Source organism: Mus pahari, chromosome 5, assembly GCF_900095145.1.
Source record: "Mus pahari chromosome 5, PAHARI_EIJ_v1.1, whole genome shotgun sequence".
Lineage (NCBI taxonomy): Eukaryota > Metazoa > Chordata > Mammalia > Rodentia > Muridae > Mus > Mus pahari.
Window position 1 is genome coordinate 109375809 of NC_034594.1, and position 11955 is coordinate 109387763.

The 11955-nt window shown below is 53.2% G+C and overlaps 1 protein-coding gene and 1 long non-coding RNA gene across 2 annotated transcripts in view; one reads left to right on the plus strand and one right to left on the minus strand.

The window, feature by feature from the left end:
• Positions 1 to 1488: 1488 nt before the first annotated feature.
• The window catches only part of LOC110321545 (receptor-type tyrosine-protein phosphatase V), a 24002-nt gene continuing 13535 nt past the window's right edge, over positions 1489 to 11955 (minus strand). Inside the window, exons 19-38 of the mRNA XM_021197843.1 lie at positions 11284 to 11494; positions 10756 to 10823; positions 9091 to 9217; positions 8952 to 8999; positions 7304 to 7397; positions 7058 to 7148; positions 6868 to 6944; positions 5653 to 5787; positions 4958 to 5080; positions 4280 to 4440; positions 4032 to 4167; positions 3627 to 3694; positions 3390 to 3477; positions 3233 to 3311; positions 3063 to 3136; positions 2786 to 2914; positions 2531 to 2647; positions 2254 to 2417; positions 1891 to 2026; positions 1489 to 1686 (exon numbers count right to left, since the gene is read on the minus strand). Coding sequence (XP_021053502.1) covers positions 1615 to 1686; positions 1891 to 2026; positions 2254 to 2417; positions 2531 to 2647; positions 2786 to 2914; positions 3063 to 3136; positions 3233 to 3311; positions 3390 to 3477; positions 3627 to 3694; positions 4032 to 4167; positions 4280 to 4440; positions 4958 to 5080; positions 5653 to 5787; positions 6868 to 6944; positions 7058 to 7148; positions 7304 to 7397; positions 8952 to 8999; positions 9091 to 9217; positions 10756 to 10823; positions 11284 to 11494 — 2198 coding nt within the window. The 3' untranslated portion in view covers positions 1489 to 1614. The remainder of the gene's footprint in view (positions 1687 to 1890; positions 2027 to 2253; positions 2418 to 2530; positions 2648 to 2785; positions 2915 to 3062; positions 3137 to 3232; positions 3312 to 3389; positions 3478 to 3626; positions 3695 to 4031; positions 4168 to 4279; positions 4441 to 4957; positions 5081 to 5652; positions 5788 to 6867; positions 6945 to 7057; positions 7149 to 7303; positions 7398 to 8951; positions 9000 to 9090; positions 9218 to 10755; positions 10824 to 11283; positions 11495 to 11955) is intronic.
• LOC110321546 lies at positions 1933 to 6143 on the plus strand. The gene is made up of 3 exons (XR_002380533.1): positions 1933 to 2013; positions 3111 to 3331; positions 5527 to 6143. It is a non-coding gene; the product is annotated as an uncharacterized LOC110321546 (long non-coding RNA).

Sequence of the window (11955 nt, forward strand, 5' to 3'; positions counted from 1 at the left end):
AGGTGTGCACCACCACGCCCGGCTCGAGCACTGACTGCTCTTCCAGAGGACACAGGTTCAACTCCCAGCACCCACATGGCAACTCACAGCTGTCTGTATCTCCAAGATCTGATACCCTCACACAGACATACATGCAGACAGACAGACAGACAGACACACACACACACACACACACACACACACACGCACACACACAAATCTTGTGAATGGGTAGCGGGGGCACATGTGCCAGGGCACATGACATAAGTGTGTAGTCAGAGACCAATTGGTGGGAGTCCATTCTCTCCATCACCATCTGGGTCCCAGGGATTGAGCCCAGGTTGTCAGCCCACTGAGCTTCTCTACCCCCCCCCCCTTTTGTTACTTAGTTTTTTCCTTTCGTTTCTTGAGTCAGGATTTCCTGTAGCCCAGGCTGGCCTCACCCTTGCTATGTAGCTGAGGATGACCTTGAGTTCTGATCCTCTGGTCTTCACATCCTGAGTGCTGGGATTCCAGTCGTGGGCTACCACACATGGTCTATGCAGCATTGGGGGATCAAACCCTGGACCAGGATAGCATGCACACTAGGCTAGGATTCTACAAACTGACGACCTCCCAGGACCCATATTTCATTCCCCTTCGAAGCAGTCATCAGACCCTTGCATACACCTAAGAACCAAGTTGGCCAATGAGAGCCCTGGCCACTCCTGCCATGGGCGTGGCCTGTATAAAAGAAAGGAAGACAGTGCAGGAATTGGGGAAACTTGGCAGGTTCAACCAGAACCACTCCTGGTTCCTTACTTAAGGGTCACAGTGTGGCTCTAACACCTCTACCCTGGCAAGGAGCCTACAATGACTGAGGATAGCCCCCTGAAGGCTGGCAGATAGACAGGGGGTCAGGTGGCAGATGAGAAAAATGGAGAAAATTTAGTAATTCCATCACATTTGGGGTAGCAAACAGTGAGTAAATGGGACACAGATGTGGGGCTCAGCACCACAGGATGCTAGGAGTAGTGTGGTAGTTTGAATATACTTGGCCCAGGGAGTGGCACTATTTGGAGGTGTGGCCTTGTTGGAGGAAGTATGTCACTGTGGGCATGGGCTTTAAGACCCTCCTCCTAGCTGCCTGGAAGCCAGTTCTCTGTTTACCTTTGGAACAAGAAGTAAATCTCTCAGCTCCTCCAGTGCCATGCCTAACTGGACACTGCCATGTTTACCACATTGGTGATAATGGACGGAACCTCTGAACCTGTAAGTCCGCCCCAATTAAATCATGTCCTTTATAAGCACTGCCTTGGTCATGGTGTCTGTTCACAGCAATGGAAACCCTAACTAAGACAGGTAGAAAGGTTGATGTCTGAATACACTAGAAAAGCAGAAGGTTAGAGAACAGGGAATTCCTGGGAATAGTCAAAAGCATGCTAGCTTTAGGCCAACAGGCTTAGCTAGGCCAAGCTCCGGCTGTCGCCCATGCCTTAGATAGAAGGATGCAGGAACAGACACAACCATGAGTTTGACCACATCTCTTTATTCCCGGACTCCGCCCTTTGACAGCATGAGGCCAGTGGATCTGTTCTCCCGGGGAAGCCAGGCCTGAGTGGATTCGCTGGAACGTGATGCCTAGCAGGGCACAGGTCACTTCCCAGCACAGGGCAGCCCATTCTGCAATGCACTGTTCAGGCAGTTGTAGAGGTAGATATACTGCTCCTGGTTAGACACAGGCAAGGGACCTCACCTGTTTGTCCAAACCTGACAGAGAAGGCCCCCAGGGCTCTCCTAACCCCTGCTCCTTCTCGACAGGGCATGGTGGTCCACAGGGCTACCTGGTGGTGACCTGGATGGGGTAACCCAGTGGTCACCTGCCTGTCTTTGATCCCTTTCACAGTAAGCACCTCCCTCTTTGCCTCTCACCAGCGTTGGGGTCATAAGGCCACAGGCCTGTGACTGCTTCAGGGCCACACTGAAGACGTCCACTGTGCGCTTGGTCCTTGCTTGCTGTAGCAGCTGTTCCATAGCCAAGAAGGTGCCCAGCTGGTTCGTGCCCTTGCTGTAAGTAACCTAGAGTTAGATGTGGGACCTCCGGGGATGGGGCAGTGTCCAGGGATATGGGGAAACCAAGGTTAGTTCTAAGGACTAGGAAACAATGCTAGGCACTTGATTGGCCAGCCAGGCTAGAGAGAGCCCTACCAAATCCCTGCAAATGGAGCAGAGGAGACAGAGCCTCGGGAGACTACCCTTTGACTCAAGTTGACACATGGCATTTGTCGACGGCACCTGGAGTGACTGAGCAGGGTCCCTGGCTTCTTGCTATTGCCCCAGGAGCAGCACTGGCCCACAGCATCAAGGAAGGTCAGTAGGGTGTTAGCTGGGAGCTCACTCCCAGTCTCGCAGTGTGGAAACTGCAGGCATTGAACCTGCCTTTCTCTCCCACTGTCCCCCTGGAGGAAGGGCAAGACCAGCATTAGTGCTCCGGGAGGGTGACAGAGGGAAGCCAGCATGGGATTCTCGTGTCACTGCCCTCTGCCCCAAGCCCTGTGATCTCAACACCTACGTGTATGACTCTGGTGAGGGTACTGGGCCAGCCAGCTATGTTGCTCTCAGCCACTCTGTGCACGGTCACCATGTCTGTGACAATAGGCTGCATCTCCATTGGCCAGATGTCTTGTGGCTAGGACCAAAGCAGGCTTCTCAGTCAGCTTCCAAAATCTATGCCCATGCCCTAGCTGAGCAGCACACAACACAATATACTGCTCCTCTCCCCACCTCGTTGCTGGAGCCACACATACTGACCCTCCACTTGCCTCACCTTTTCCTTGGTATCAGGCAGCCCCAGGGAGACAAGCACATGGGCGCCATGTTCCCACACCATTTCCCAGAGTTCCTTCGGTCTGGCCGAGCCGGTAAGCACCACATGGTCGCGACCAGACGGCCCACCCTGCAGAGCACAGTTTGTTGGTTCCCAGGTATTAAGGAGTCTCCTGACCATAAATCCATCTGTGCTATAAGCCCCTAGGACCCAGACCCAGCCCCAGGCAGGGAAGCGCAAATAGTCAAACAGGGCTGCAGGCTCAGCATCGGCTCACAGAGAAGAGCGAGGCTTCCAGCACGTCATCAGCGGGGCTCTCCTCCAGGGCCAACTGCTCCTGGGAATGATGACCTGAGAGAAGATGATGAGGATGAGGTTGGGGGGGGGGTGTGTCTCACAGTTGGCATTTGCTCCACCCCAATCAACGTCGTATACAGTGAGACTCACAGGAGGCAATGCTGTTCTGATTATAGTCAGGAGGGGGCAGCAGAGAACCAGTCTCATCCTTGATGGCCTGCTTCAGGAGCTGGGAAAGAGATGGACATGGTGAGGTTGGGCAGGGAGAACTGTCCCATGGTTACTCACTCCACGGCTCAAAGTATACCCTGTACTCCTTCAAGAAACCGGCATTGGCATTGGCTGCCCTCTTGGCACAAGCTTGTGCAAAATTCATCACAGAGATGGGGCCGGAGCTGGAGGAGGGAGGAGAGAGAAAGCGCTTGGTTGTCTAGCCCCTGCTTCCGGTCCTCTCTGCTGGGTCTAGCGCATGGCAGCCCAGAGCAGAGCGGGAAGCACAGGACACCAGTGCCCACCCGCCTGGACCTGAGGGTAGCTGACTTACTCTGAGGCATCAGAGGGCCCTTCCAGAATCTTGTTCAGCAGGCAGCTGTGCAGGAAGATGTATTGACTCTGCAGAGAGAGGGCACTGACATGCTAAGTGGCCTCAGTCCAGGAGGGAAGTGGCCCTGGTCCCAACCCACCAGGCAGGGGTGTAGCAAGTGGGGCTAGAGAGTCCCGAGTTGTCTACAATGCCAAGGGTGTCAGGGGCCAGTGCCTTCTCTCCTTTTACAGAAAGGCGGGTGGCGGTCGGGGTAAGATGGTAACCGCCTAGGTGTGACCCTCACCCCTTGCTCTTCTGCATGTTCCCATGAGCTACTTCCTCCCCCGCACCCGCTCTCGTGAGGCCGCCTACCCTCTCCCACTCCGTTGGGTCTAAGCCGCCCAGCCTAATACACGGGGCCCTCACCAGGGTCTGGATCATGAGGGGCCGGTGCAGCCGGAGTATGTACACAGTGTTGAACACATCGAGCACCTGTTCTTCCTCTAGTTGTCGCAACAGCCGTAAGAGAGCCACAAAGGTGCCTGTCCTGCCCACACCCGCACTGTAGCGACAGCCCATGAACACTAAGCATGGGAAGGAAAGGGCTCCTAGAAACCCAGCTCCCTTCCCCTGCCCAAGGCCAGCCAGGACCCACCCACGCCGCTGGCCCTCACCTGCAGTGCACCAGGATGGGCCCCTTGCCCTGAGTGGCCTTCACCTCCTCCTGCACCAGTTCCACAAAAGCGAGCAGAGAGCTGGGAGCCTCGGGGACACTGTGGTCTGGCCAGGTTGTGAACTGCAGCTGCTTCACGCGCCTCTCTTTTTGCTCTGCACCCTGGGGAGGGTGGCAGAGGGCTGTGCTCATTTTCTGAATGCCAGGGTCTCTTACAAACCTCAGAAACCTTCCTCACCAACTCTGTAAGGGCAGAGGCAAGCTCCTGCTTCATAGTACGGGACATTAGCCCCATGCCCTTGCCCCAGTGTGGACCTCTGATCCTCCTCTAGTCTCTTGGTGTCTCTCTACCTCCCAAAGATGGCCAGGCAGGGGGGGCTATTCTAGTCTCTGGCTTTTCCTGTTCTAAGGGGTCACAGCGTGTGGGAGTGAGAAGGAGGTTAGAGGGACCGAGGATTTTTGAGCCCAGCATAAGGTAGAAGGACCCGCTCTTTCTTTCCATTGGTGTGATCTCGGCTCAGTCTTTAGCCTTCACTGTGTCTTCTGACCCCCTCCCCACATGCTATCCCATCCCATGCCCCAGAGGTTATGGCTCTCATCAGGAAGCAGGCCATGGGGAACAGGAAGGGAGTCTCAGCTTTAGTGCCCTTCCCACCAACCCTGTTCCCTGGGCACACACGTGCTGCAGCTGGAATTCCCTCTTGGTCCACTCGTCCTCAGATTCCTCTGCCAGGAGGTGGATGGTGATGTGACCATGGGTGACAGGCATGGAGTTGGCTGGCCAGTAGTGCTCACACAGTACCTAGGGGTAAGGGGGGGGTGCTTGTTAGGGCTGTTCCCTACTGTATCTGGTCTCAACCACCCCCACCCATATTTTTGGTCCCTGCCATTCTAATGAAATTCTTTTCTTTGCTTCCACCCAGATGTGAGACCATCTCTTCTAATGAAATCCTTTTCCAGATGTGAGACCATCTCTTCCGGAAGCTTCCCTCCCCTGACTATGCTCCAATGCCCTTACAACCCCCTTAGGGCTCTGCGGAGGCTTTGGCTCCCTTGGGAAGCTAGATAACCCTGACTTAGGAAGAGTCTGGCCTTTCCTCATGGCTTCAACAGGAGGACACGCTCAGCCACCTCTGTTTGCTCTAGGCCAGCCTTGTCCACGCACAGCACAGAGGAGGTGGCCTTGGGCTGACAGAGGAGAGCCCAGGAACTCATGAACCCACTTGTCCCCCACTTTCCTCCTCTTAGCTGACTCTCAGAATCCCTTACCAACTCCCAACTTACCCACCTGCCCCAAGATGGGGGAGGAGGACACTCCTGCGAGGAGGACATATGCCACCTGGTGGTGATTCTGGGAAGCTGCAGGGCACTCACCCGTCCGTTCTCCATGCCCACAGTTAGCATGATGATCACGTGGACTTGCTGCTCCCACACTAGCCGCCAGAAGTCCTCTAGTGTCTTTTTGAGAGGCCCCTGGGTGGCAATAATCTCCTGTGGGTGGCTATAGCCCTAAGGTTTGGGTGCAGGGGAGGGGCATGTTACCAGACAGTGTCTTGGCCAGCCGGGCCCACCAAACATTCAGCAGTGGTTATGATCATCTATGACCTACAGGAACTGTGGTGCTGGAGGGTGACCTGAAGGACACTGCCACCACCCACGTCTCACTCAGAAAGGGTGAGAAAAACATGCATGGGAATGCAAGATCCTGACATGCTAGACACAGTCTACCCAGCCGCCTCCCCACTAACCCTGGGGTAACTTTGTTTTCTAGAGACAGTAATTTACGATGTACCCCAGGCTGTCCTCAAACTCCCAATTCTCCTGACTCAGTTTCCCATAAGCTGGAATTACAGGTGTCTGCCATCATGCCTAGGTCCAGAGAAATCTTCCTAAAACCAAACTAATACTTCCCCTTCTCTCTCTCTCTCTCTCTCTCTCTCTCTCTCTCTCTCTCTCTCTCTCTCTCTCTGTTCATGTTGTGCATGGATGCCATTACTGAGCAGGTGGAATCAAAGTCTTCAGTGTGATAATCCAAGTTATTCTTCATCCAGTCCAAACCCACATCCCACCACTTGACACTCCAGACACTCCACTCTACATTCTGCTAGACACACCCGACCCTTGTGCCTTCCTGTCTGGCTGTTTTCTAGATGTTTCTATGTGGGGTGTCCTTCTCCCCATTTATTATCAAAATCCCATCCATCCTTCAAGAGATCAAATCTATCCTCCTCTAAGGTCTTTTTGATTATTCAAGTGTGCCAAACTTTCCTTCATGTGCCTGAGTCTATGCTTGTCTTGTACCTCTGACATATCACCTGTCACACTGAAAACTCTCCTCTCTCTCTCTCTCTCTCTCACACACACACACACACACACACACACACACACACACACACAACACCATGGACCTCTTTGTAGGTATGCCTCCTGGGCAATCAGTATAGAGCCTGGCACACAGTGGACCTCTTGCCAGACTAGCCTAAAAAAACATGACCTGGTGATACTTCCAGACAACTACAATAGCTAGCACAGGACAATGCCCTGCAAAAGCCCAGCAGGGATGCCCCCCATGCCTCAGGCAGCCCTTACTGGGATGAAGCTGGCATTGATGTAGTCAGAATGAGGCTCTCCTGATAGCTGGGTCAGCCTGACCCTGGAGTGATCATCTGCAGAGAGTACATGATATATATTTGGAAGCAGCACATGTTGCCAGCCCCTCCTTAAGGCCAAGCTCCAACCCTGTACCCATACCTCCCTCCTGCTCCCAGCATTTGCTCACAAGGTAGCACGTGTGGGTACCGGTTCTTGGTGATGTTGGCAGGATGCTCAGCCTCTAGTCTGGGCTGGTCCTTGCCTACCTCCTTCAGTTCCTATGAAGTCAAGGCAGGTCCCAGTTGCAGAAGCAAACCCATTTCACCCCACAGCAGGCAGGGTAAGTGGTAGAAGTTAGGCTGCGAGGCAGATCCAGCCCAGCCCAGATGTCCAGGTCCTCCCTCTTTGAGACACAGGATGACACGGGACTTGCCTCAAATTCCTGGAAGAAGGCCTGGTGTGCACGTGCACTCTTGGTCTCATAGCTCTGCCGGAAGCTATGGCTGGGGATGGGCCGATGGGTCCGCCTGGCAGAAGAGGGAAGGAATAGAATAGAGCCCAGCATTGGGAGTGCATGACCTGCCCTGTCCTGGGAGACAGGTGCAAAGCTGGCTTACCCAATGAGGCAATGGAGAAGGCAGGCATCGGACATGCAGATGAGGGCCTGCCCCCCCCTCCCTGTGGGGAACAGAAAGTTTCTCCAAGACCCAGCAGTCCCCCAAACCCATAGTGTGATAAAATGAAAAAGGGGACCAGCAAAGGAGACAGGCCAGACACAGGAAGTCCGTACACGAGTGTACCAAGGCCTTTGGACACAGCTAATTGTTTGTTGTTTAGGAGTTTCTTCAGTTTGGGGGGGTCAAACCCAGGGCCTGCACACAGTAGGCAAATGTTCTAGCTCTGAACTGCAGCCCAGCCTACATGGGATCAACTGAACAGGAAGTCAGTAAGAGGAAAAGCAACCAGGCCTGATTCAATCCACGTGGTTTCTCCAAGCGACACTTTCCCTTTTATAGTGTATTTTTCAACAAATACTCTTTTTTCCTGAGGTTCACATGGTTTGTCAGAAAGCCATTAGCAAGGACTGGAGAAGGAGAGTGTGTGTACCACCGTGGCCCGGTGGGCGTGGCACCCGAATTACAGGTAAATGTTATCCTGGACGCTTCTGTGAAGATGTTCTATGGTGATATTCACATTCAACTTCTCTGACAGACTCTGATTTTTCTTTAACTAGTATCAATCTTTTGCCCTTTTTTCCTGAGGCAGGGTCTCTCTGAATAGCCCTGGCTGTCCTGGACCTCAAGCTGTACAGTAGGCTGGCCTATAGCTTACAGAAGAGATCTGCCTGCCTCTGCTTCCCAAGGGCTAGGGCAAAAAATCCTCCCAGCTTTCTTGGGGGAGGGGCAGGTATGAAGCTGTGGTCACGTGAGGCTGGGGCCAGGGGTCACTCTCAGCCACTCTCCACCTTACGCACTGAGGTGGTGTCTCTCAAATGAACCTAGAGTTCACCATTTCGGCTGTTCTAGCTAGCCAACTTGCTCCTCAGACTCTGTTACCTTCCTCTGAGCCCTGACATCACAGACAGGCTGTGGTACCCACCAGACCTCCAGTTCTCACACTTACATAGCAAAATGTTTTACCCACTGAACCATCTCTCCAGCCCTCTTTGGCCCCTTTGAAAATAGCAGCAGTCCGGGCAAAACCAATGAGATTCCCTCTTGTGAAATGGCCTTGTCCAGTCAGTTAAAAGCCTTAATACAACTAAGACTGACCTGTCCCCACTGAGAGGGATTCCACCAGCAGATGCCTTCAGACCCTTCTCTGGGTCTCTGGCCTGCTACCTCATTGGATTCCCAGTCCTTGGTCTTATCTCTCTGAAACCCTGACTTCTACAGTGAGAGTTTGAATAAGAGGAGAAAGGAGATTTGAAAAAGAGGAGTCATGTCTGAAAAGCCTGAGAAGATGGGGGCTGACTAGCAGAGATGAGAGTCCCCTGACTAGTGCAGCCCCAGAGCCTCACAGAGCCGCTGAAGGGCCACGCTGCTGTCGTGTCGACAGGAAGCACGTCTCAGTACACTCACCACAGGTTGTAAGGCATCATCTCCTGGGAAAAGCCATTCTTCTCTGGCCTGTGACAGTGGAGAAGAGAATGGGAGGCAAGCGAGGATCCCCCCCCCCCCNNCNCACAAGGTCTCCCGGTCCCACCTGCCTCCTCCTCACCTTGGTCCCTTCAGGCGCCGCCAGCACAGCAAGCATAGCACTGCACACACAATGACGATGCAGCCCACCACGGTCCCCATCATAACTGTCAGGGGCATGGCTGCCAGAGAGATGCTGGCCTGAGGCTCTGTGGAAGGCAAGGAGACGCTGACCGGGAAACTCCACAACTGGCCCCACAGGCCATGCCAGCCTCTCCTGGAGCTGGGCCTTCTAGATCAGTGGTTCTCAACCTGTGTGTCACAACCCCTAGGGGGTCACCTATCAGATATCCTGCATATCAGCTATTTACATTACAATTCATAACAGTAGTAAGATTACAGTTATTAATTAGCAATGAAATAATTTTATGGTTGGAGGTCACCACAACACGACGCACTCACTGTATTAAAAGGCCACAGCATTAAGAAGGTTAAGAACCATTGCTCTAGACAGAATATAGTAATATCCCTCCATGTTCCAAGAAGTCCTGGATACTAAACAGAGTCCAGAAATGTCTGGACTGTCTGGGGTTCTGGGTTAGTGAGAACAGACATATGGGTAGACAGACAGCTTTCCTCCTAGTGGCTGGCCACACCCCACAGACACTGATTTCCTCCCGACACCCTTCAGAGGAATGGGGACAAAGTCCTGGCCTCCTAGACCTTCGATGACTATAGCACCTGCTGTAGTAACCAGCAGCCACATCCGGCTCTTGAGCACCCACAGTGTGGCTACAACAATTTAAGATCTGTGCAGTGTGAGACCAAACGAGTGGCCAAAGGCTGAGGGGGATGGGGGAGGGGGTCACAGTTTTTATTTGTTTGGGGTTTTTCCGTTTTGTTTTTGTTTGCTTGCTTGCTTGCTTTGTTTTATGTTTTAGATCGTCTCAAGAATGACTTCCAATCAAATGTTTGAAGGCAGTCTTGAACTTCTGATTCCCCGGCCTCCATCTTTCAGATGTTGGGGTTACCGGTGTGGTCCACAGTACCCCTTCTATTGAGTGCTAGAGATCCAACCTAGGACGCTAGGCAAGCGTCCTACCCGAGACTCTCAAATGCCTTCTGATTTTGAAACATGAACTTACTTTAAGTACAACAGTTGCTAAAAGTAACTGTTACTTCTTTCTATTGCCTTTGTTTCCTGCCGTTTGTTTGTTGAGACTGGGTTTCACTCTAAAGCCCTCGCTGGTCTGGAACTAGGCAGACCAAGGTAGGCTTGAAGATTTGCCTGCTTCTGCCTTCCCAGGATATAGGGGAGATGAGATTAAAGGCATATGTCACCATACTCAGCCACCTATTTCTTTTTAGTTTCCAATATACCTACTAGGAAATTCTAATTTATTTATCCCATTTGGCTACCTTGGAGTCTCCCCTAGGGTTCCTTCTGAACAGAGCTGTTCTTGAATGAAAGGGTTTGGGAGTAGCCAGTTCCAAGGAGTGGTGCAGGAAGGTGCCAGAGGCTGTACGGACTGGCAGCCCCTTCAGAGCCTCTGTCTCTCCCACACTTGCCCCAAGCCCCATCCCAGGTCTGAAGTCTAGCACATGTCATTGATGTTCTGGTCCCCGACACTGCCAAGCAGCACTTGACTCCTGTGAGATCAGTCCTCCCTCCGCCTCCCCTCTCCAGCCCTTTTCCCTCTCCAGCATCTAGCCAGTCTAGCCGGAACCGGCTAGGTGCCTGGCCTACCTGAGAAGGCGGAGAAGGCCAGGATGGTCTCTGGAGAGCTGAGCCTACTAAAGGCTGCAATGCTGAACCTGGGACAAAGGAACAGGGCTTTATCCTGGGAAGGAGACCCTTGCTGGGAAGCAGCCATGGCCACCTCAGCTAGCTAGTTTCCATCCTGTCCGTTTTAGAGGCTGGACAGCCTGCTCCTTATCATCCTGAACAGACCATCTCTGGCTTCTCTTCTTTTTTCCTCTGGCTTCTTCTGGGAGCAAGAGGTAACTCTAGATATAGGGAACCAGAAAGCCTTGGATTTTCCCTGAAAGTTCCCAAAGAATCTATCCCCCGGGTCTTTTTAACAAAAGAACCATGAATCGGGTGGGTGTCCTCTTTCCTCCTTCTCCTCCCCACCCCAACACCAGGAAGTGATCCAAATAACTGTGGAGTCTTGTGGACTGGCACTTGTGGTCTGTTAGGAGTCTGCCCTGTCTATTGTTGAAAGAACACAAACCCAGAGTGGAGTTTAGAGTGGAGGTTAGCCTGAGCCCTCACCTATACTGGAAGCCTGGCTTGAGATGCCCATTGCATATCTCCTGGGTGTTGTCACAGTTCTCTGTACCCACAGGTACTGTCCAGGATCTTGGCACAGCCCAAGGCTCTGGGTAGAAGGGGTTTGGGAACAGGAGAGCCAGGTAGGAGTCACGTCCTCTGTAGTAGTGGTCATACCATGTGTGGTTGATGGCTTCCTGGGAAGGCTGGGCCACTGAAGAAGAATGGGCAAGAGATGGAGCAAGAAGGCTGCCCTCTCTCTCTGACAGCAGCCCCCCTCACAGTCCAACAGCATCCTCGGGAACAGCCAAGCCCTTTCCTGTTACGGACTGGCCCTGGCATTGGCTTTTCATGCAGTCTCCCTCCCTAGACCATCCTCACCTCCCTGTGCCTGCACACCCATGCTCTCCACGACCCTTCCCTGCACACCCATGCTCTCCCTGACCCTCCCCTGCACAACCATGCTCTCCCTGACCCTCCCCTGCACACCCATGCTCTCCACAACCCTTCCCTGCACACACATGCTCTCCCCAATCCTCTCCCGCACACCCATGCTCTCCCTGACCCTCCCCTGCACACCCATGCTCTCCCCGACCCTTCCCTGCACACACATGCTCTCCCCAATCCTCTCCTCCACACCCATGCTCTCCCCGACCCTCCCCTGCACACACATGC